Source organism: Lithobates pipiens, unplaced genomic scaffold, assembly GCF_037356315.1.
Source record: "Lithobates pipiens isolate NorthernLeopardFrog02 unplaced genomic scaffold, aLitPip1_a1.2 Scaffold_23, whole genome shotgun sequence".
Lineage (NCBI taxonomy): Eukaryota > Metazoa > Chordata > Amphibia > Anura > Ranidae > Lithobates > Lithobates pipiens.
Window position 1 is genome coordinate 325,133,365 of NW_027507785.1, and position 24,874 is coordinate 325,158,238.

The 24,874-nt window shown below is 46.5% G+C and overlaps 1 protein-coding gene across 2 annotated transcripts in view; it reads right to left on the reverse strand.

The window, feature by feature from the left end:
- Positions 1-2,839: 2,839 nt before the first annotated feature.
- CUNH1orf210 (chromosome unknown C1orf210 homolog) overlaps positions 2,840-24,874 on the reverse strand; it is a 28,020-nt gene continuing 5,985 nt past the window's right edge. Inside the window, exons 3-6 of one of the 2 annotated variants that reach the window (XR_013262117.1) lie at positions 21,460-21,940; positions 10,999-11,142; positions 4,370-5,423; positions 2,840-4,305 (exon numbers count right to left, since the gene is read on the reverse strand). Coding sequence is in view for 1 of the 2 variants with exons in the window: in XM_077450652.1 (XP_077306778.1) it covers positions 5,101-5,423; positions 10,999-11,142; positions 21,460-21,940 (948 nt within the window). In the remaining variant the exon portion in view is untranslated. Of the gene's footprint in view, positions 5,424-10,998; positions 11,143-21,459; positions 21,941-24,874 lie in introns of both variants that reach the window. The other variant, XM_077450652.1, reaches the window with a different exon arrangement.

The following is a 24,874-nucleotide window of genomic DNA, read 5'->3' on the forward strand; positions in this document are numbered from 1 at the left end:
TGTGAAGCCCTCAGAGGTTTGTTAGAGAACCTTAGTGAATAAGCAGCATCATGAAGGCCAAGGAACACACCAGACAGGTCAGGGCTAAAGTTGTGGAGAAGTTTAAAGCAGGGTTAGGTTATAAGAAAATATTCCAAGATTTGAACTTTTCACGGAGCTCTGTTCAATCCATCATCTGAAAATGGAAGAAGTATGGCACAACTGTAAACCCACCAAAACATGGCCGTCCACCTAAACTGACCGGCCGGGCAAGGAGAGCATTCATCAGAGAAGCAGCCAAGAGGTCCATGGTAACTCTGGAGGAGCTGCAGAGATCCACAGCTCAGGTGGGAGAATCTGTCCACAGGACAACTATTAGCCCTCGTACACACGGTCGGAAATTCAGACGGAAACGGTCCGATCGGATTATATTGTTGGAATATCCGATCGTGTGTGGGCTCTATCAGAAATAGTTTGAGAGCAGGATCTCAAATTTTCCAAGAACAAAATCCGATCAGACTTTTTTCGATCAATTGTAGAGAATTCCGATCGGACAAAGTGCCACACATGCTCAGATCAAAGTACGAGAGCAAAGCTAATGGCTACTAGGCTGAACGTGGTCCCGTCGGAATGAACGAACGGATTTTCTGACAACTTTGTCCGACCGCGTGTATGCAACACCAGTGTACAAGGGCTTAGTCGCGCTTTCCACAAATCTGCCCTTTATGGAAGAGTGACAAGAAGAAAGTCATTGTTGAAAGAAAACCATAAGAAGTCCTGTTTGCAGTTTGTGAGAAGCCATGTGGGGGACACAGCAAACATGTGGAAGAAGGTGCTCTGGTCAGATGAGACCAAAATTCAACTTTTTGGCCTGAAAACAAAACGCTATGTGTGGGGGGAAAACTAACACTGCACATCACCCTGAACACACCATCCCCACCGTGAGACATGGTGGTGGCAGCATCATGTGGTGGGGATGCTTTTCTTCAGCAGGGACAGGGAAGCTGGTCAGAGTTGATGAGAAGATGGATGGAGCCAAATACAGGACAATCATAGAAGAAAACCTGTTAGAGTCTGCAGAAGACTTGAGACCGGGGCGGAGGTTCACCTTCCAGCAGGACAACAACCCGAAAAATCCAGCCAGAGCTACAATGGAATGGTTTACATCAAAGCATATTCATGTGTTAGAATGGCCCAGTCACAGTCCAGACCTAAATCCAATTGAGAATCTGTGGCAAGACTTGAAAATTGCTGATCACAGACGCTCTCCATCCAATCTGACAGAGCTTGGGATATTTTGCAAAGAAGAAGAATGGGCAGAAATGTCCCTCTCTAGATGTGCAAAGCTGGTAGAGACACCCCCAAAAAGACCTGCAGCTGTAATTGTAGAGAAAGGCGGTTCTACAAAGTATTGACTCCGGGGGGGCGCCATACAAATGTACCCCCCACACTTTTCACATATTTATTTGTAAAACATTTTGAAAACCATTTATCATTTTCCTTCCACTTCACAATTATGAGCCACTTTGTGTTGGTCTATCACATAAAATCCCAGTAAAATACATTTACGTTTTTGGTTGTAACATGACAAAATGTGGAAGATTTCAAGGGGTATGAATACTTTTTCAAGGCACTGTTTTTGGTATCTACATACATGCGTCCATTTAAGCACAGCCAGAATTCCTAAGCTTTGATAAAGGGCGTGGGGGGGGGGGGGGGGGTTGGCCCCCGAAACATGTTGCCTTTATTCTGCTATAAGTTAATTTTACCATTAGCCCCTTGGACATTTGTTTGGCGCTCCCAATGAATTTTATGTACAGTAATTGGATCAGAGTGACAGTAAAGAATCTGCCTCCGAATTATGAGATCATTGTTATGCTCCCTCTTTTATTCAGCATGTTCATACACTGGCCTCTACCTCTCCCAGTCTGAATTCTACTGTACAGAAGGCTGATAAAAATAAAAAAATTCTGGTACTTACACCAGATACACTTAGAGGTCTATTTATTAAAAAAAAAAATGCTGTGTGAACATTTGACAAGTAATCCCTGTAATGTGTGTACCATGTGTGAGATGTCATCTTCTATTTATTTCCTATGACCACCAACTCCATCTAGCGGCCATAATGTGGTATTGTCTTGAAATACCGCAATCAGGAAAATGCCACCTTATGGCCAGTAGATGGAGCTGAGGATCATAAATATATAATATATTTTTTTTTATATACATTTTTATATAAATGTATATTTTTGTTTGATATAAAGTTATATAAATATATATTTTTTAAAATAAAGACCCCTTAAAGGGATTGTAAAGTGAATTTTTTTTTTTTTTTTTTAAATAACAAACATGTTATACTTACCTCCACTGTGCAGCTCGTTTTGCACAGAGTGGCCCCCGGACCTGCTCTTCTGGGGTCCCTCGGCGGCTGTCTCGGCTTCCTCCCGCAGGTGCTTCTCACGTTCATGCGAGCTCCCTCACATGGTGAGAAGCACCTGCGGGCGCGCTCCCGTGATACAGCCGGCGGCTATAGCCGCTCGCTGTATCACACGGCCCCGCCCCCCGGCGCTCTGCGTCAGTGGATGCGATTGACAGCAGCGCGAGCCAATGGCTGCGCTGCTTTCCATCCATCCACTCCAGCCAATCAGCGGCCAGGCTGAACGGTGGAAAGGACGTCGGGGGGACGAGCGCGGGACTTTCGAGGGGGTCAGGTAAGTAAAACGGGAGGGGCTGGGGGCGCCGGGACTGTCAGATGTTTTTTCACCTTAATGCATAGAATGCATTAAGGTGAAAAAACATTTACCTTTACAACCCCTTTAATGATGTATCAGTGATTACAGAATTGCATTAAATAGTGTCCTTTATCTTTGTCTGAGGTTTAGCTTTATTGGAGTGTGCATCATTTCAAGAACAAGCAGAAAACTTTGAACAGTCATGAGAAATATTTTAACACTGCAGCTCATTTGCATTATTTAAAGGCATTTCCTAAGAAACAGATAACTCTTTTTTGACTTACAGAGTCCATTTTGGCCACTAGATGACGCTGACAATCATAGAAAATACATTAAAAATGACATAATAGACACATAATGGGGGTTATAAATGATGGCTATTCAAATGCTGAGACATCGGCGTTCAGCCTAGACACAGCCTCAGAGTATTGAGTGTAAGCAGGGGTTAGTTTCCCTTTTAGTAAGGCCCCTCCCCTGGGTGGTTGGTGGTGGAGTCAGTACCCCTTTTATAAACTGTAATGGGTGGAGCTCCAGTCAGAAGGGAGCATGGGAAGAGGCCACCCCTGGCTTACATTATAAAACTTTGTGACCTGAGCAGAAGAGAGAGCTCTTCGGAGCTGGACTGACCTGAGGCTTGGGATGAGGACCCACAGTAAGGGGATTTATACTGGACAAAGTATGGTGCAATTGGCTGAACTTTCCGAGTTCTGAATTAATTGCATGGAGTTAATCTGTACTGGAGGTCTGATGAGTGGCATGAAGGAATGGCTGTACAGAATGTTAACCTGCTCAGTAAACTGTAGGAAAACAGTCCCGTGTGGACATTATTTATTTGAGGTGGTGAGCCTCGGAACCTGGAGCCCCTTTGGGGAAGCATCCTGGGTGGACCTTCTTTATTTGAGGTGGAGGGCCTCAATTCTGGAGCCCCATTGGAAAAGCATCCTGTGTGGGGCTTCTTTATTTGCGCTGGTGGGCCTCAGACCTGGAGCCCCATTGGGAAAGCATCCAGTGTGGACCTTCTTTATTTGAGGTGGAGGGCCTCAATTCTGGATCCCCACTGGAAAAGCATCCTGTTTGGACCTTCTTTATTTGAGCTGGAGGGCCTCAGACCTGGAGCCCCATTGGGGAAGCATCCTGGGTGGACCTTCTTTATTTGAGGTGGAGGGCCTCAATTCTGGAGCCCCACTGGAAAAGCATCCTGTGTGGGTCTTCTTTATTTGAGGTGGAGGGCCTCAGACTGGGAGCCCCATTGGAAAAGCATCCTGTGTGGACCTTCTTTATTTGAGGTGGAGGGCCTCAATTCTGGAGCCCCATTGGAAAAGCATCCTGTGTGGGGCTTCTTTATTTGAGCTGGTGGGCCTCAGACCTGGAGCCCCACTGCAAAAAGCATCCTGTGTGTGCCTTTTTTATTCAAGCTGGTGGACCTCAGACCGGGAGCCCCATTGGAAAAGCATCCTGTGTGGATCTTCTTTATTTGAGGTGGAGGGCCTCAATTCTGGAGCCCCACTGCAAAAAGCATCCTGTGTGTGCCTTTTTTATTCAAGCTGGTGGACCTCAGACCGGGAGCCCCATTGGAAAAGCATCCTGTCTGGACCTTCTTTATTTGAAGTGGAGGGCCTCAATTCTGGAGCCCCACTGGCAAAGGGTCCTGTGTGGACCTTCTTTATTTGAGGTAGAGGGCCTCAATTCTGGACCCCCCTGGAAAAGCATCCTGTGTGGGCCTTCTTTATTCGAGCTGGTGGGCCTCAGACCTGGGGCTCCATTGTAAAAGCATCCTGTGTGGACCTTCTTTATTTGAGGTGCAGGGCCTCAATTCTGGATCCCCACTAGAAAAGCAACCTGTGTGGACCTTCTTTATTTGAGGTGGAGGGCCTCGATCCTGGAGCCCCACTAGAAAAGCAACCTGTGTGGACCTTGGGCCTGGAGCCCTATCACATGAAGATACAGGGGTGGAGTCCCTGGCCAGCTTGGTGGAAAGCATCAATGAATTCAGGTCGCTTACATGGATATATCAGTGAAGGACCGTCATGTTTTACTTGTGTCTCACAGCTGAACTTCAACCCTGCCCTGCTAAGCTAGCGAGTTAAACATTTAATGTGTTTGGAGTAAAGGCTGCACAAAATTAAATATTAATATTAAAATATAACAGACAAAGGGTGAGCAGCCCAAAGGAGTGTTGCACCAGCTGAACGTCCCTCTCATTCAAATCAATCTCTCTGGCAAATGAAAGAGGGGGCAGGTAGCCAGTCCAGGCCTCTGGTAGCTTTGGGCCTTCATAATTGCCTCCAAGCAATCATCAACATCTAGTTGGTTGCCTGTAATTGTCTACCAGTTCTTTTTATTTCTGGTAAGGTGTCGTAGTAGCTCCTGATTTGATCCAGAAGACGTCTCAGATACTGTAGAAGTCATCATGAGACACTTCATCTTCATCCTCCTCTTTCTGATGGTCTTCTGGCTGGATATAATTGTCCTCTATGAAGCCATCTTCGTCGTCTTGGTGGGGGATGGGGACGCCCGGTAGCTCGCTTTGCGACTCGGCTGCCCACTCGTTCTCTGGCAAGGGACGATGGCGGTAACTGCGGAAATAGCGATGGAAAACCTTGCACTTGGCGGCAGCGGCTATTAGAAGAGACAGAGTGATGGCGATGAGCACGAACCCCACTAGATACGGCCAGCTTCTGCCTTGAGATACAGATGGGGGTGAAGGAGAAGCTGAGGAACACAAAAAAATATATTAATTTGCAACATTCTTTATCATTTTATGGCAACAAAGGAATCCAGTATATTGTAGAAATTCTGTCTACTTTCTGAAAAAATATTTTTTTTTATACAATATGAAAAAGTTTTCGTTTAAATCAGCGGGCCCCATAAGAATATCACACGATTGTTCTCAAATCACATTTTTTCAACCACAATTCTATCTATGTGACCAGTTTAGCTCCAATCTATACCTATTACCCTCAAATTAACTCCTGATCTTAGTAATAATTATCCTCAAACTTTAGTCTGACCTTCAACCTAACAGCTAAAGCCTATCACCAGACCGTATCCTGGACCCTCAACCTAATACATAATCCTTCATCTAATATCGAACTTCAAACCCTACCCTGATCCTCAAACTGATATCTATCACTTAATCTCCACTGTACTCCTGACCCTCAATACAGCTCTTACCCTCAGCCTAACAATTCCAAGCCCTACCCCTGAATTTCAACCCAAAATCTAGATAACCCAACAACCATGACCCTGATTCTCAGCCTCACACCGAACCCTTAACCTAACATCTAGTTCTAAATCTTCCCTCTTAGTCTCAAACTAACATCTGAAACCTAAACCTAGACCTGTTCGCTGATCCTCAATCTGAAATATATCACCTAACCTAAACCATACCCCTAACGCTAAATCTAACCTTTAACCCTTAGCTCCACTTCAACCCAACATCCAATTAACCCAAGTACAATGACCCTGGCTCTTAGCCTCACACCGAACCCTTAACCTAACATCTAGTTCTAAATCTTTCCTCTTAAGCCGCGTACACACGGGCGGACTGTCTGGCCAACTAAGTCCGTCAGACAACCCGACGGACAGTCCGTCCTACTTTTGAATGAACGGACTTGACCACACACGATGAACAAACAGTCCGTTGAAAGCTTGCGCGATGACGTGTACAGCACGTACGACGGGACTAGAAATAGGACGTCCAATACACAGCAATGCAACCTTCCGCCGTGTAAATCCTTTCTGAGCATGCGCCATACTTAGTTCGTCCAACTAGCCTACTCACGAGCGGACTGTCCGCTGAAACCAAAGTTGGACGGACAATATTCCGGAAATTCCGAAATACTTAGTCCGCCAGACTGCACGCTGAAAAAGTCCGCTGAAGCCCACACACGAGCGGACTGTCCGCTGAAATGTGTTTCGGTGGACTAAGTTGGACAGACAGTCCGCCCGTGTGTACGCGGCTTTAGTCTCAAACTAACATCTGAAACCTAAACCTAGACCTGTTCACTGATCCTCAATCTGAAATATATCACCTAACCTAAACCGTACCCCTAACCCCCAGTCTAACCTTTAACCCTTAGCCCCATTTCAACCCAACATCCAATTAACCCAAGTACCATGACCGTGACTCTCAGCCTCACACCTAACCCTTAACATCTAATTCTAATGCCGCGTACACACGAGCGGACTTTTCAACATCCAAAGTCCGAAGGACTGAGTCCGTCAGACTATCCGATCGTGTGTGGGCTGCAACGGACTTTTGACTCGCCAAAGTCCGAAGGACTTTAGAATATGGAACATGCTTCAAATTTTTCCGAAGGAACTCCGCCGGACCCGGTCCCCTTCGAAAAATCCGCTCGTGTGTATGCTACTCCGACGGACTAAAACCGACGCTAGGGCAGCTATTGGCTACTGGCTATGAACTTCCTTATTCGAGCCGAGTCGTACGTCATCACGTTCGAATCCGTCGGAGTTTAGTGTGATCGTGTGTGGCCAAGTCCGCTCAGCCGAAAAGTCTGTCAGAACTCCGTCGGAATTCCAGCAGAACTCCGACGGAACTCCTTCGGAAGTCTGTCGGACATAAGTCCTCTCGTGTGTACGGGGCTTTAATCTTACTCCTTAACCTAACATCTTAAAAACTCCAAATCTAACCTTTAACCCAACATCTATTCCCAAATCCTAACCCTAGACCTCATCCTAACATCTAACTAATCCAAACCATAATCATGACTCTCAGCCTAACACCTAACCCTCAACCTATCATCTAATGTCCAACCCTACCCTTTACCCTCAACCTAACATCTAACATGCAATCCTCAATCGATAAGCCTAATGTCTAAAACTTAACCCCAATCTCCTCCCCTTGCCCTCAACCTAGCCCATAACCTAAGCCTTCAGTCTATTAACTAACTCCAACTCTTACCCCTGACCTTCAACCTAATTGAAAATCCTAACCTTTAAAGTCAACCCAACATCTAACCATAATCAAATCCTGCAGAGAACTGTAAGCATACTTATGATGCCATGGTCCAAAACAAAATTAATTCCCCAAATTTTGGTTCTGAAGTATTTTACTATGTAAATAAACAGTGTTAAAGTGGTTGTAAACCCTTACAAACCACTTTGACCTACAGGTAAGCCTAGATTAAGGCTTACCTGTAGGTCCAAGAAATATCTCCTAAACCTACACGGTTTAGGAGATATTTGCCCGAAGACAGGCACCGCTGTCTACGGCGCATGCGCCGTAGACAGCGGCGTGCAGGCGCACTGAGCGTGGCATTTCCAACGACGGAGCTGCCGCGCGTGTTGGCTCCCGTGCGCGGGAGTGACGTCATTGCGGCTTCGGCGAATGACAGCGGCGGAGCTGCGAGACCCCACCGAGAAGATGGATGCGCCGGATTACAGGGGACAGCGGTGACTTCGCTGGCTCCTGTGTCAGGTAAGTGACACATAATGGGCTACTATGCGATACGATGCGATGCATAATAGTCCATTATGCTTTGCCTTTGCAGGGAATGAAAGAGGAAGTAAACTCATCAGGGTTTACTTCCTCTTTAAAAGCGTGGTGAAATGATACCCAAAGTAAAGGACATCTTAGTGGAGAAGAACCATTCAAAGACTCCCAGTGTGTCAGGAGAGGGCAGGAACTGCTAGCTGTAGCTGGGTGTCCAATGTGTGTTGTGTGTACACTGTGACATTAATAAAATCTTCTACAAACACTCAGAGGAGATCGAATGAACCTAGACATGATTGCAACATAAACAGAAAACAGTCAGGGTGAGTCAGCCATTTATCTGCTGTTGGCAAAACATTCACGGGACTCCATTTCCTTCTTCCTGGAGGCTAAAAGAACCAGTTTTGTACCGCAGATACAATTATTGGTTTTGGTGGAAAAAACATGCACTCCTAACCTCAAATACTATAACAGATATAAATCAATGAAAAAAATATGTGTCCGTCTCAGAGTTATTATTTGAGCCTTATTGAGAAGCATGAAGAGCTTATTATCAATAGCAAACCCGGCTGCTGTTCAGCTTCTACTGCAGCCTTTCTCAACCTTCTTACTTCAAAAGAACCACTGAGATAATTTCAGGTCTTTTGGCACCCCGGCTAAAAGAAATTCATTGGGGTTCTATGGAAAGAAACCCCTTTTAATTGGTGGCCATTGGAAAGCATGCCCCCTTACAGTAGTGGCCAAAATGCCATTCTTACAGACAGCTAAAAAGACCATTGGTGTCATGCAGCTGGCTATGCCAAGTGGTGTTGGCCCTGGAACCCTGGTTGAGAATGACTGCTCTAGTATCACATAGAAAGCATATTAAAATAATTCTATCATTGAAGTCAATCAATTGATTGATACTGAAGATACTTGAGTAGGGGTAAGTTGGAAGAATGCATATTGCATTAGTGGTCATTGGAAAGCATGCTGCCTTACAGTAGTGGCCAAAATGCCACCTGCCATCCTTACTAAAAAGACCACTGGTGTCATGCAACTGGCTATGTCAAGTGGTGTTGGCAATGGAACCCTGGTTGAGAATAATTGCTCTAGTATCTGTAGCACCCTCTAGGTAGGTAGCTAGATTAGGATTTTTCTGTGATAGGTAAGGTAAATTTAGGCAGGCCTGGCTGGCAGCCAGGCCTGTTTGTTTTGATCTGGTCTTTGAGTGGCTCAGAATAGCAGCTGGTGACTCAGACAGCATCACGAAGACCTCCCTCTTCTTTCTAGGGCTTTCTGGAAGGTACTAGAAAGAGAGGAGGAGAGGAGAGATGGAGCTGCCTGGGGTGTTCTAATGAGCCCTGACCAATCCCCAACCTGGATTGGCTGAGGGGAAGGCCTCCTTAAATACCCAGGGTCAGCCCAGCTGGGGGGGAGTTGGAGTTGTTCAGAGCTTGAAGATGGAGTGCTAGGCCATCGGGGCCTTTGAGTGAACTCCACAGTCTAGGGGGGGGGGGGGGGGGGGTGATGAGGCCCTTCAAGAAACCATGAAGGCATCTCGGACAGGAGGCACAGGAGGAGCAAAGAGGACAGCAGGAGCTAGCATTGCCGGGCAAGTCTTTAAGAAGACGAACAACTGGTCGCAGCCAGGAGGGCTGGTCAGTGACAAGTACAGTCAGGAGGACTGGGGAGGCACGCCTGAGAGGACTGGGAGCATGCAGTCTGGGATGGGTGCAGAGCCAGTGGAGTGGACTGTGTTGTCAAGTGCAGTGGAAAAGGGCAGTTACAGCCAGGAGGGCTGGCAGGGCTTGAAGAGGGGTTATTGGGATTAGTAACCAGAAACAGAACAGCACAAACTTTCTTTTTGCTACACTATAGGGGCCGCGGTCCCTGCCTGCAAAATACTATTGCTAAGGCCTGGCTGAGTCAGTGTCAGGCCTAATCAACTTGTAATAGCTGTGCCTGGAACCTTAGAGAGGAAGTGAAGTGATGTGCAGGAGGAGAAATGGAGCGAACCTATTGAAGTGTACATAAGTTATCCCAATTGATTGTTCTAAAATTCCCAATTGATTGTTCTAAATTTCACTGGGCATCCCATACTTCCTATATCCCAGCCAAGTTAAATTCCCTCAATAAAACACAAAAACAAAGCTGACGGACTGGTCATTGTCTTGGAGTGTCTGGGAGTGAATGTCGGGCAGGGTGACAGGTGGGCCACAACACTTAGCAGCCCCTACGGGGGTACCGCTACATGTCATGTAGGAAGCATATTAGAAGAACCCTGTCAATCACTGTATTCAATCAAGTGATTAATACTCAAGATACTTGAGTAGCAGTCAGTTGGAAGAATGCCTATTACATTAGTGGTCATTGGAAAGCATACTCCCTTACAATAGTGGCCAAAATGCCACCTGCCACCCCTACAGACAGCTAAAAAGATTATTGGTGTCCTGCAGTGTGTTATGCCAATTGGTGTTGGTGCCGAAACTATGCACGCACCATCAAATGGGAGATCAATCATCCACAACTGACAGACCCCTTAAAAATCTTTAAAGGAACCCTAGGGTTCCATGGAAACCTGGCTGAAAATGGCTGCTGTAGTATCATGTAGAAAGCATATTAGAAGGTTCCTGTCCACCACTGGAGGTCAATCAATTGATCAATACTCAAGATACTCCAATGGAAAGAAAATGAAAGGGGAGGACAAAGAAGACACAGAGGAAAGAAAAAATGAAGGGCAAGAATTCCTCATTATGACCTGGATTATTCTTTAAATTATTGGCAAACTCTATCAAAACTCTATGTTTTAGATGTTCTGAACTCTGTTACATGATTATATTACATACTTACTGTCGTTTAGTGATGTTCCATTATCTGGCTTTTCGGTGACATCACGGATAAAGCGTTTAAGGACCTTGAAGTCATTGCTGACCCTCTGTACAGGATGACCCCTCTCCTCTCTCAGTGACTTGCAGGAGCAGAACAAGCCGGATACTGGAATAACAGCACAGGAATTTATCATTCTAACATCCACCTTACCAACGCCCCTCTTCCCTCTACTAGCTTCTGATTGCCCATGGAATAAAATTCAAAATACTAACAACTACTACAATATGTACATCGCCAGCCTTGTTTCAAAATATCACCCAAACCATCCTCTGTGCTCCTCTCAAGACCTCCTGCTCTCCTCCTCCCTCATCACCTCCTCCCACATTCACCTCCAGGACTTCTGCAGAGCCTCTCCCATCCTCTGCAACCACCTGCCCCAATCTGACTATCTCCTACTCTATCAATTTTTAGATGATCCTTTAAAACACATCTCTTCACGGGAAGCCTATCCTGCCTATCAATTAACTTATTTCTCCATCAATTCTTCCCTACACATTTATCTCCTTTTGTATCACTTGCCTGACCCTTTAGAGTATAAGAACATGACCTTCTCAACCCTTTTGTGTTGAATTGTGTTGTAACTCTACTGTCTCCCTTTATATTGTAAAGCACTGCACAAACTGTTGGTGATATATGTAGCGGATGACATTTGGGATCAAATGTCACACGCATTGTAAATTTAGTTTTTGCCTCAGGACCCTACGGTACTGAGGGTTAATTGTGTAGGTAAGGCTTAACACCAGTCTGGCCAGGCCATGTTTGAAGTTCTGCCTGGTCATCTGAGTGGTCATGTGCACATGACAGGCTAGAACCAGGCCTGGTTGGATGTTTGGGTATGGCCCTCTCTGAGCCAATCAGCTGGAGTGCCGGGCTTGCTGAGGAGTCTGGGAGGGGGTACTTAAACAGGTGTGGGTGACGTGTTCGGGGGTTCCGGAGTTGTTCGAGAGACCTGTGTGGTCTGTTCTGGTTCCAGAACTGGGGTAGCCCCGTGAGGGGTCCCGGTCACGGGGTGTTCGACACCCCGCAACATGTTCCTGTCAGTGGCCCCTGATAGACCCATCTGGTCTGGAGTAGGGACCTATCTGTTCCCGAGTCTCAGAACCTGCCGGTCCAAGGAGCTGTAACTGAAGGAGGATTCAAAGTGTCCGGGTGTGCTCTCGGCTTGGAGGGACACCACAGCTCGTGGAAGTGACTGGGGGAGGACTCTTCGGAAGGAGGGCCGGCAAGTGGCATCCTGAGAAGTGCCTGGTTACTGAGTTGGGAAGGACATTGCTGAGTTCACACTTTTCCAGTACCACAAAGGAAGCGGGAAACGTTCCAGGTACAGTTGGAAAAAGTTTCCTGTTCATCTTCAGTTGATTGTTCAAGTTTTGAGTCAACGGGCTGACTGCTATGACCTCTGGCTAGAGGTCTGTTCAGCCTTGAAGTGCCCAGCTGCGAGTGGCTACTCTCTGGGAGGTAGTAGACTTGTTAAACCTGCAGTTCAAGGTACCTGAGTTCTTCACCCGTGCCCTCTGTTCCCTAAGAGACTGTGTTTTGTGAAAGTTCTACTGCAAAATAAAACCTTTTGAAAGGACTTTATTTGTGTCAGTGTAGAAGTCGTTGGGTATCAACCCTGGGAACCCCTAGACGCGGAGGAGCAGGCCAGGAGAAGGTAACCAGTAAGCCCAATAAGTCAAGGCCACCCTGCAATGGGTTATGGCCGCTACATATATAAGTGCTGCATTATACTTTTAACCCCCAGTGACCTCCCCCAAAGATTACACCTCAAACATGATAAAACTGATGATAAAACTAAAACGGTTAATGACATCTATAGAAATGTTTGTCAGAACTGATCAAGTTTAAGATAAGGCTCAGTAAAGTTCTGATCCTAAGCTCAGGTTTCCCTGAAGGACCTCTGGATAACCAGGAGCAGGTGGAGTCCAGCTGCACAACAGGTATAGACAGGGGTGGACTGACAACTCATGGGGCCCCCGGGCAATAGGAGATTATGGGGCCCCCAGGCAATCAGAGATTATGGGGCCACACAGTATACAAAAACACACACACACAGTATACAATCACACAGTATACACAGACATGTTTCTATTGGCTGAGAAGGTACTAGAAAGAATTTTTACATACTGTCCCTGGTTTTACTGAGGCTGGCAACCCTGATGGGGCCCCCTGGTGGCCCGGGGGCCCTCGGGCAGTGCCCGAATGGCTGAATGGTCAGTCCGCCCCTGGGTATAGATGAAATATGCAAGCACTGAGGAGCCATGATCACGCGCATACTTTTAAAATATTCCATCAAACTCTACATTGGGTAATATGTATTTTTTTTAACCAATAGCTGACAACATTATAAAAATATAAAGCACAACAAAGCTTACGAGTTGGTGGAACACTGCGTTAGGGCCATACACATGACAACCATTGGGATTTGCAAATACTGCATGAATTGCATGAATTGCAAGAAACATCTTATTTCCCTTGAGACCTATCCAGCACCAGAGGTTGGTTGGTTGATTGAAGAGTGGTGTATTAATTGTATGCACCTTTCAACACATGGAATCTTAAAGAGAAAGTAAATTTCCTCTGCTGACATGTACCTATAGGTAAGCCTATAATAAGGTTTACCTATAGCTAGTGAAAATATCTCCTAAACCTGTATAGTTTAGGAGATATTCACAGTTCGCGCAGCCAGTGACATCACTGGCGCATGCGCTCTGAAGGAATGGCCCACAGGTGCGGTTCCTTCCGAGACCCGTGGCGTGAACGGCTGACAAGTGCACACCATTGGTCCTTAAATACAGGCTGATGCTCTCTGCTCCAACTCGCAATGGCAGACCACCAGTCACCCATTACGCACCAAAAACTTAGTCATGGCCTTATTGACCTTTATCCTGGTCTTGCTGATCCGATCAACAGACGGGTCCCCCCTCCAGGTTGCCCTGCCAATTATATCTGACTATACCACCACCGTCTCCGGAAAAGCTGACCTTAAACGCAGGAAGTCCCATTTCGCATCCCAAATAGGATACCTCAAGGCCCTGATATTCAGGTCATTACCCCCTACGTGTAACAACAGCAAGTCCGGAGGCCTATCCAGCCTAGCCTAACGCTGCACTTCAGGAAGGACACAGGACCATAACATGCCCGGAATCCCCATCCAACGCACTGAAGCCTTCTCCCTTGAGAAACCCAGTTGCCTGCCCTCCTGTCTGACCAGGGCCCCTTTTGCCCCCCCCAATGTACATAAGAGTGCCCCAGGATCCACATCAGGAATACCAGGCCTGTAAGACAGAAAAACACAAAGGGAAACATAGACACACAAAACCAACACTATTCACACCACCCCGCAAAATGAAATACAAACATCACCCCAAGACAGAAACCCCACATGAAGACATACACAGACCACACCAGACAGGACCCGACTACCCAGGCACTACCATACCCCCCAGACCACTCCCCCAGCCCATGACAGTAAATGAAGGCGTACATTGAGCCGAAACCATTAAGATTCCCAGAGACCAATCCATTGAAGAATCTGGTCACTTATACCCCACCTCACCACCACCATAGCCGCCCCAATTCTACAGGAATGAGAGGTATAGTCCAGAAAGGGAGAATCCCCCTGCCGCTAAACTCTTCCTGAAAATGGACACAAATTGATATCGTGACAATGGCGAGCCAATGGAGGGATTGGCAGAGAGGGGTAGCAGACACTGAGCGGGGAGCAGAGAGCAATGAAAGAATCCTTCACCACTGGCTCTGCCAGCAGCCGATGTTCAGCCGCAACTTGCGAGGCTTGCATTTCTATTGGGTGCAATTGGAGGAGGGGGGTGCGGCCAGCCTCTTGCCCGGCCTGCCTTCTTCTGCTCTGGTGCACATGTGAGGCTAGGCACTGAAGACTGTGGGAGCACTGGGAGAGAGCAACAGAGAGGTAATATAAGTTTGTTTGGGTGACAGGACAGAAAAGGTGTCCATCATTATGTCTACTATTGGCTGCTGATCTGCCGGATGGCCAAATGTTGCATAACCTGTCATGCTCAAAAATCCCTATACAGCCCTAGCTTGCCATTATACTACCCTAACCTACCCCTATACTACCCTAGCCCATCCCTATTCTACCCTAGACTGCCCCTATACTGCCCTAGCCTGTCTATATACTATCCTAGTCTGTCTGTATACTACCCTAGCCTGCCCCTATACTGCCCTAGCCTGTCTATATACTATCCTAGTCTGTCTGTATACTACCCTAGCCTGCCCCTATACTGCCCTAGCCTGTCTCTCCCACCCTCTGCCATGCTGCTGTAGCCGGGAAGAAGTGAAAAGCGGAGCTTCACCCAAAAGAGGAAGCTCTGCTCGTCTCCCCCCCCCCCTCCACTGCCACATTTGGCACCTTTTGGGGGAAGCAGGTAACTGGTTTTGACAGGTACCCGCTCCCACTTCCAGCTCAGTTCACGCGTTCAACCTTCTTACTTTAAAGGAACCATTCAGATAATTTCAAGTCCTTTGGCGCCCCTGTTAAAACCAATTCATTAGGGGGGCATGGGAAGAATATCTATTACATTGGTGGTCATTGGAAAGAATGCCCCCTTGCAGTAATGGCCAAAATGGCATCCTTACAGACAACTAAAAAGACCATTGGTGTCATGCAGCAGGCTATGCCAAATGGTGTTTGCCCTGGAAATATGTACGTACCATCAAATCAGAGATCAATCATCCACAGCTCAAGGAACCCCCTAGCAACCTCTGAAAGAACCTTAAGGTTCCACTGAACCCTGATTGAGAATGACTGCTCTAGTATCATGTAGAAAGCATATTAGAAGAACCCTACCAATCATTGAAGTCAAGGTACTTGAGTAGGGGTGAGACAAAGTGGCACATAGTTGTGAAGTGGAAGAAAAATGATAAATGGTTTTCAACATTTTATAAAAATAAATATGTGAAAAGTGTGGAGGGGGGGGCATTTGTATTCAGCCCCCTTTGCTTTGATACCCCCTAACTAAAATCTAGTGGAACCAACTGCCTACAGAACCTAATTAATAAATAGAGTCCACCTGTGTGTAATTTATTTCTCAATATAAATCCAGCTGTTCTGTGAAGCCCTCAGAGGTTTGTTGGTGAACCTTAGTAAACAAACAGCATCATGAAGGCCAAGGAACACACCAGACAGGTCAGGGATTTGTGGAGAAGTATAAAGCAGGGTTAGGTTATAAAAAAATATCCCAAGCTTTGAACATCTCACGGAGGTCTGTTCAATCCATCAGCTGAAAATGGAAAGAGTATGGCACAACTGCAAACCTACCAAGACATGGCCGTCCACCTAAACTGACCGGGCCGGGCAAGGAGAGCATTCATCAGAGAAGAGCCAAGAGGTCCATGGTAACTCTGGAGGATCTGCAGAGATCTACAGCTCAGGGGGGAGAATCTGTCCACAGGACAACTATTAGTTGTCTCTCCACAAATCTGCCCTTTATGGAAGAGTGACAAGAAGAAAGACATTGGAGAAAGAAAGTCATGAGAAGTCCTGTTTGTAGTTTGTGAGAAGCCATGTGGGGGACACAGCAAACATGTGGAAGAAGGTGATCTGGTCAGATGAGAACAAAAATGTAACTTTTTGATTTTTGGCCTAAAAGCAAAGGCATGTTAGGCAGAAAATAGTGGCGGCCGGTCCATCCAAACCCCCCACCCCTCCGCACGGATGGCACACCCCCCCCCCCCCCAGGTCGGTCTGTCGGCCGGACCACGAGGGTCACGGGTGGCACCCCCTCAGGGTCAGTCAGTCACCCTCCCCATCTCACGGGCAGCGCCATTCGGCAGTGGGCGGTGTTGGCTTCTTTCCATGCTGGTCTCTTCGGGTGCTTCCTTTCTTTCCCTGCATCTCCTCCTCCTGGCAGCCAATCCAATCAGATCTCCTTTCGGCCAATCGGGTGACGGGTCTCACAACCTGCTTCCTGATTGGTCAGGAGGAGAATCAGTGTTACATTCGCTATTGTCACACAACTGGGTGGGCTTTCGGTGCAGTGCTCTGAACACCGAACCCATCCTTTTTTAAGCCTCTTAGAGCCTCAGGCTTTAAATATGTGCTTCAAAAAAAAAAAAATGATTGGAATCCATGCATCCAGCACCCTGCATGTAGATTAGGGGGCCAAACACATGGATAGGGCATCCATGTGCCCGTGCGCCCCTAATGGACGGGCCACCACTGTCAGAAAACTAACACTGCACTTCACCACTGCACATCTCCACCGTGAAACATGGTGGTGGCAGCATCATGTGGTGGGGATGCTTTTCTTCAGCAGGGACAGGGAAGCTGGTCAGAGTTGACTGGAAGATGGATGGAGCCAAATACAGGACAATCTTAGAAGAAAACCTGTTAGAGTCTGCAAAAGACTTGAGACAGGGGCGGAGGTTCACCTTCCAGCAGGACAAGGACCCGAAACATCCAGCCAGAGATACAATGGAATGGTTTAGATCAAAGCATATTCATGTGTTAGAATGGCCCAGTCACAGTCCAGACCTAAATCCCATTGAGAATCTGTGGCAAGACTTGAAAATTGCTGATCACAGACGCTCTCCATCCAATCTGACAGAGCTTGAGATATTTTGCAAAGAAGAAGAATGGGCAGAAATGTCCCTCTCTAGATGTGCAAAGCTGGTAGAGACATCCCCAAAAAGACTTAGCTACAGCTGTAATTGCAGAGAAAGGCGGTTCTACAAAGTGTTGACTCCGGGGGGCGCCACACAAATGTACCCCCCCACACTTTTCACATATTTATTTGTAAAAAATTTGGAAAACTATTTATGATTTTCCTTCCACTTCACAATTATGTGACACTTTGTGTTGGTCTATCACATAAAATCCCAATAAAATACATTTACGTTTTTTGGTTGTAACATGACAAAATGTGGAAAATTCCAAGGGGTATGAATACTTTTTCAAGGCACTGTATGCCAAGTGGTGTTGGTGCCGGGAACTATGCACACGCCATGAAATGGGAGATCATCCACAGCTGAGAGAACCCCCTAGCAACCTCTGAAGGAATCGTAGGGTTCCATGGAACCCTGGTTAAGAATGGCTGCTCTAGTATCACGTAGAAAGCATATTACCCTGTTTCCCCTAAAATAAGACCTAGCGTGATTGTCGGTGATGGCTGCAATATAAGCCCTACCCCTCCTTGTAGGTCTTATTTCCAGGGTAGGGCTTATTTTCGGGGGAAACAGGGTAGGGCTTATTTGGGGGGGGGGGTAGGGCTTATATTGCAGCCATCACCGACAATCACGCTAGGTCTTATTTTAGGGGAAACAGGGTAGAAGGTAGATTTACCAAAAGCGTCAATTATGAGATCAAACCTAAACACTTTCAGTTTGTATGCAATCAGGCAGGATTGCTGAAGGCAAATTTAAAGGAAATTGAATAAGAAAATCGTATAATGTATGGCCAGCTTTACTTTGCCAAAACAAAGGTGACACCCCCCGAAATTCAAGATGAACTTTCTGTTATGTGATTGAGATTGTTCCTCTTATCCTTCACATCACCAGCAAACACCGGGCAAAGGCCGATAACTCGGCACAAGGATTGTGCGTTTCCTGGACTTATCCAGTAACCTTTTGCCTATCAGTCGGCTGTTAATGTTTATGTTGGAGGTTTACATTGAATTCCATTGCTCTATATCACTTCTGCACACTTGTTATTGTTAGAACAGGTGATCGCTTTGTATCAATAAAGCTTTCTAAGTGCTTTGCAAAGCCAATGACCGCACTTTAAATCAATAGACACCGGCCCCGTACACGTATAATGCAGGGTGCATTTGCGTTGCTTTATTTCAATCCTGCCTCAAACATATGGCAGGCATTGGCAATTTGCAAAAAATACCTAACACCTCAGTTCAAGTCAATAGCAGTCTGTGTTCCTAGGCAGCCTGGCACCCTAGGTAGGACCACATATGATGCTGAGCCTCCGTGATTGAATACCTGGCTGGGGAGGGAAGTGCTAGGTCACATGTGTCAAACACAAGGCCCGTGGGCCGAATCTGGCCCATCAGACCATTTCATGTGGCCCTCGCTCCCCCAGGGAGAGAGGTGGAAGTGAGATGTGGACAGCCTGTGAAAGAGAGCTGAACCCTGCACACTGCATAGCACACTCCTCAACTCTGCACTCTGTATGTAGCACACTCCTCAATCCTGCGCACACACAGCGCACCTCTGAACCCTGCGCTCTGTATACAGCACACCTCTGAACCCTGCTCTCTGTACACGGCGCACCTCTGAACCCTGCTCTCTGTACACAGCGCACCTCTGAACCCTGCTCTCTGTACACAGCGCACCCCTGAACTCTGCACTCTGTACACAGCGCACCTCTGAACCCTGCACTCTTTACACAGCGGACCTCTGAACTCTGCACTCTGTACACAGCGCACCCCTGAACTCTGCACTCTGTACACAGCGCACCTCTGAACCCTGCACTCTGTACACAGCGGACCTCTGAACTCTGCACTCTGTACACAGCGCACCCCTGAACCCTGCTCTCTGTACACAGCGGACCTCTGAACCCTGCTCTCTGTACACAGCAGACCTCTGAACCCTGCTCTCTGTACACAGCGCACCCCTGAACTCTGCACTCTGTACACAGTGCACCCCTGAACCCTGCTCTCTGTACACATCGGACCTCTGAACCCTGCTCTCTGTACACAGTGCACCCCTGAACCCTGGTCTCTGTACACAGCGGACCTCTGAACCCTGCACTCTGTACACAGTGCACCCCTGAACTCTGCACTCTGTTCAGAGCGCACCCCTGAACTCTGCACTCTGTTCAGAGCGCACCCCTGAACTCTGCACTCTGTTCAGAGCGCACCCCTGAACTCTGCACTCTGTTCAGAGCGCACCCCTGAACTCTGCACTCTGTTCAGAGCACACCCCTGAACTCTGTACACTGTTCAGAGTGCACCCCTGAATTATGCACCCTGTACACAGTGCATGCCTGAACTCTGCATTCTGTTCACAGCGCACCCCTGAACTCTGCACTCTGTTCACAGCGCACCCCTGAACTCTGCACTCTGTTCACAGCGCACCCCTGAACTCTTCACTCTGTTCACAGCGCACCCTTGAACTCTGCACTCTATGCACAGCGCACCCCTGAACCCTGCGCACAGTTCACTTAACTCTGCACTCTGTACACAGTGCACTTCTTAACTCTGCGCTCTGTACGCAGCACATCCCTGAACTCTGCACTCCGTGCACAGTTCGCTTCTTAACTATGCACTCTGGTATTTATTGACCCTTTCGAATCCTTCCACTGTTAGCCCCCGTACACACGGTCGGAGAATCTGTCGGAATGTGTCCTATCGGACCGTGTTGTCAGATAATCCGACTGTGTGTGGTATGCATCGGACTGTTTCTGTCTGAATATCTGTCGGACCAAATTTTCCAACTTGTTGGAAATATTTTCCGACAAACTGGTCCGATCGGACATACTCCGATCATGTGTAGAGAATTCAGACCAAGTGCCACGCATGCTCAGATCAAATTCCTACATCAAAGCTATTGGCTACTAGCCTGAACGTAGTCCAATCGTAACTAAATTACGTCATCACGTTCTGAAAGATCAGATTTTTCGACAACTTTGTCTGCCCGTGTGTATGCAACAGTTTCGGACACAATCTGAAGGACAAAATCCGACGGACAAAATCCGACGGACAAAATCCGACGGATTTGGTTGGCAGAATGTCCGACCGTGTGTACGGGGGCTTAGTGCAATTTGGCCACACCCACTGTTTTTATACGGGCTTGGCAGGGGAATTCTATTCTTGGAGAAAAAAAGCACTGGATAAATTTGTATAGTTTTACAGCTACAACGCGTCCTTTGAGGACAAACATAATAATGATGCGGCCTGCAATGTAATTGAGTATGACACCCCTGAGCTAGATGATGCTGGATGTCCTCCAACCAGGAAAGGAAGCGGGCTCTATCTGACTTAGTGCAGCTTCTAAAGCTTCATATAACGGGTAAGCAATTTCCTATTTTTCTTTGCTTCCATGCCAACTTCAGCCCAAAATTTTTCTTTTGTATTGGATAAAATGGGGAATATTCAGAACCTCCGCTGGGTTTTTATTGCTATCTCTGTCCTGATTGGGTAGATTTCCCCTCACTTCCAGTAAGGACAAGAAATGGTGGGGAATCTCTCTAACGGGGACACAGATCTGTGTGGTTATCATTGCGTCAGCAAGTGAGGGAAAATCTCCCTAATGGGGTCTCAGACAGAAATAAAATATGGCAGAAATGTTAACTTATCCCACCTCTATCCAAATCTAAAGCAAAAATGTTGTCAGAAGTTAGACTTTATAATGTGTTGCTAATGATATTCACTATTCCCCAAAAAGAGTTTTATGAGAGATCCCTAAACACCAAACAAGGTTCCATCTTGTTACCATGTTCCGGGGTTCCTCCTAGATGTGTTCCCGAGGAGCAGTCACAGAATCCTCCACTGTCCAACTGTAAGAGGAAGTCTCTTCCTGGTTGTTGGCCAAAACCCAAAGATGTTATAAAGGTGTCCGTTAGGTCCAGTTTCACAAGCTCCCCGAGGTTCTCTACATCTACAGTCCTTAGATGATTATGGCTCAAAAACAATCTCTGGAGTTTCTTTAGACCCTGCAGGGAGTCAGGACGGAGTTCGGAGATTCCACAGTTGCTTAGATCCAAGGTCTGGAGATGGGGTAAGTTCTTGAAGGCCCCTGCAGGAAGGACATGCAGTGGATTGTTGGAGAGATTGAGGTGGAAGATCTCCGAGAACCTCTCAGACAAGGGTTGAGATAGGTGGATGGAGTTACTGGAGAGGTCCAAGTACCGGAGATCACCGGGAAGCGTAAGTGGGATGTCAGTAAGTCCTTTATGACAGCAGTCCACACTCACCTGAACAAACAGCAAGCAAGACAGGATTACTCAACTTTACTCAGCAATTGTCTTAACATTTTACCCAATTTCCACAGCATATAAAGGGGCTCTGCCATGAGAGGATAATGGAGGTTACCATTGCTGAACTATTCTGTTGAACATGGTTGGTTGTCATGCAGATGTTATGGCCTCAACACTCTCCAAGTCACTTTCTGATGCTTTTCTGACACTCTTTTATAGCAAAAGGAGCAGCTGCCCTGGGCCCTGTCATTGTTGTGGGGCCCAAAGCAGCTACCTCATACTTGCCAACTATCCTGATTTAAATTCCCTTGTCCCTTGAGGTTTCTAGTCTTGTGCTGTGTCCTAATATCTCAGTGTGAAGTGCTGCTACGAATGCTGCCCAGCTCTGCCCTATTGATGTGTACAGATGACTCACCTGCAGACCCTGTGTTTTCATGTAAATTACCGGCATTCATATGTAAATAGAGGCGGCCGGCGGCATTGATATGTATATCATGTCCCCCTGAGGTCATATACAGAGTAATCTCTAGCAACCAATCAACAAACAGAAATCATGTGCTGTAACCTCTAGCAACTAATCAATGAGCCGTAATGTGTGCTGTAACCTCTAGCAACCAGTCAGTGAGCGGTAATGATAAAACGATCAAAAACAGTGAGCGGTAATGATACACTGTAACCTCTGGCAACCAGTCACAATAGCTGCCTGATCTGATTCAGTAAACTAATTTTGAGTCTAGCTGCTATTTATTGTATGTTTCAGAGCAGGTGGAGAGCGAAACTGCATGGGGGGGGGGGGGGGCGAGAAAGGTTTTGCCCAGGGTCCAATCAATATTAAAGATGGCCCTGCTTATTCCAGATCTGAGACTCAAGGAAATCAGACAAATCCTGGTAATTAGCATTTTAAAAAGGGGGCTTGCAATGGCAGCATCCCACAAGAGACTTACAGTGTCACGAAACCCACATCATAAAAAAAAAACTCTGGATAAATGGTGTATTCCGTGCTGTTCATACTCACTCAGTCACTATTAGATTTGTTTTTTTGTCTTCTGTGAAAAAAACCTGGTTGATCCTGCTGCTCTCTATCTCCCTTCTGTCCATGTCCGCAATTCTGCTAGGGGCTTTGAGCATGTGCAGAGTGGCCACCACAGCTGCAGTCTTCAGTGAGTTTCTGTGCTGAGCATTTCCTCCCTATCACATCTTAGCAGCCCATGTGACTATAAAGTCACACATGTAGGCGTATACACAGTGGTAAATGATGGCCAACTCCCTCCCTCCTCCTTCATGCCCACTAACCAGCTAAACACAATAGGGGAAGGATATTAAATGTAGATTGATGGACAGTGGCAGCTGGTGTTTTTATATTTTATAAAAGCCCCCCTGCGCTGTCGGTTGGGTCACCCGCACCCCCCACGTGGTCGGTCATTCAGCCACACAATTACCCAATCTAGGTCACGAGTGGGCATCGCTCCTACGGGTGGCAGCTTCCATCGTGTCTCCTCCCTCCAATAGGATCACCTGCCCTTTCAGTCAATCAGGTGACAGGTCTCAGGACCCGCTTCCTGATTGGCCAGGAGGAGGATCAGTGTGACAATAGTGAAAATTCATTTGCTATTGTCACAAAACTGGGAGGGCTCGGGGCACAGTGCTCTGAGCCCCGAGCACACACTTTTTTGAAGCCTATTATAGCCTCTGGCTGTAATCACATGCTTCAAAAGAAAACATATCCCCCATTGCCCAATTGGAACCCATGTGTCCGGCGCCCTGCATGTAGATTAGGGGGCTGGATGCATGGAGGTGGGGGGGCGGTGCCCGTGCGCCCCTAATGGACGGGCCACCACTGTTGATGGGGGCTTCACCTCTCTCTTATTCTAAAACACAGGCTGGAGGGGCGTGACACAGCCTGTGACTGGCAGAAATCCACCCACGCCATGCTATTGCCAAAAAATAATTAAGATTTGATTTTGAATATATATGAATAATGATATAGTAATGAAACAGTTCCTGGGAAGTGAAGTGCCCACTAAACAGAAATAGGAATCCTCTTTCCCCATTGGACGACTCCCATTGAGATGATTGCGTTCGTGTAGACGAAGGGAAATCAGCATAGAAAACTGCCTCCCCCTTGGTGATTTACTACATGCGTTTTTATCTGCAGATTTATGGTAAGAGTCAGTGATTTTGGGTGTTGGTGACGGTTCCCCTCCTCCTCTGCGTATGAAATGGATCATGACTATTCCTTCTTCTGCCTTTGGATGTGATTACCATATCTGAGGATATCGCATTTTGAAGCCATTCATTATATTTTTGTTTATGAACTTTTAATAATTTTATATATTATGTTTGTTTTGGATAGAGCGCTATATCATTATTCATATGTCTTTATGTATTGTTTCCAGCAATATTTGTGTTAGCAGCTATTTTTGTTTTATATAGATTTATCTTGCTTTTTAGCGCAACAAATTTTTTTCACTCTTGATTTTGAATATACATTTTTATAACAAACAGTTTATTGATATGAATTGCTTATTTTTACTCTGTATTACAAATTCAGTTTTTTATTTTATTTTGAACATGTGACCAGCAGCAGAGGACTAGAAGCTCCTCCTGCTTATGTTTCCCTGCAGACAGGCTGGGAGAGAGCTGGGTCATGTGACAGCTAAATATAGATTAGGAAAAAGGTACTTGAATATTTTATTTTTATTAAAATAATGACAGCGCCATCATCCGCATTCAGAAATAGAAGGGAGAATGTAAATAAAACAGTGCGTGTTTAGTATCACTTTAAGTTGGTCATACACTAGTAGATTTCTGAACGAACATTTGTATGAATAGTGTGTGACTATTTTCGTTGTTTTTTTTCATTACAAATCTTAGTGAAATAAAAAAAAATTACCTGAAAATTGTCAAGTATGTGGCCATACAACATTGGGT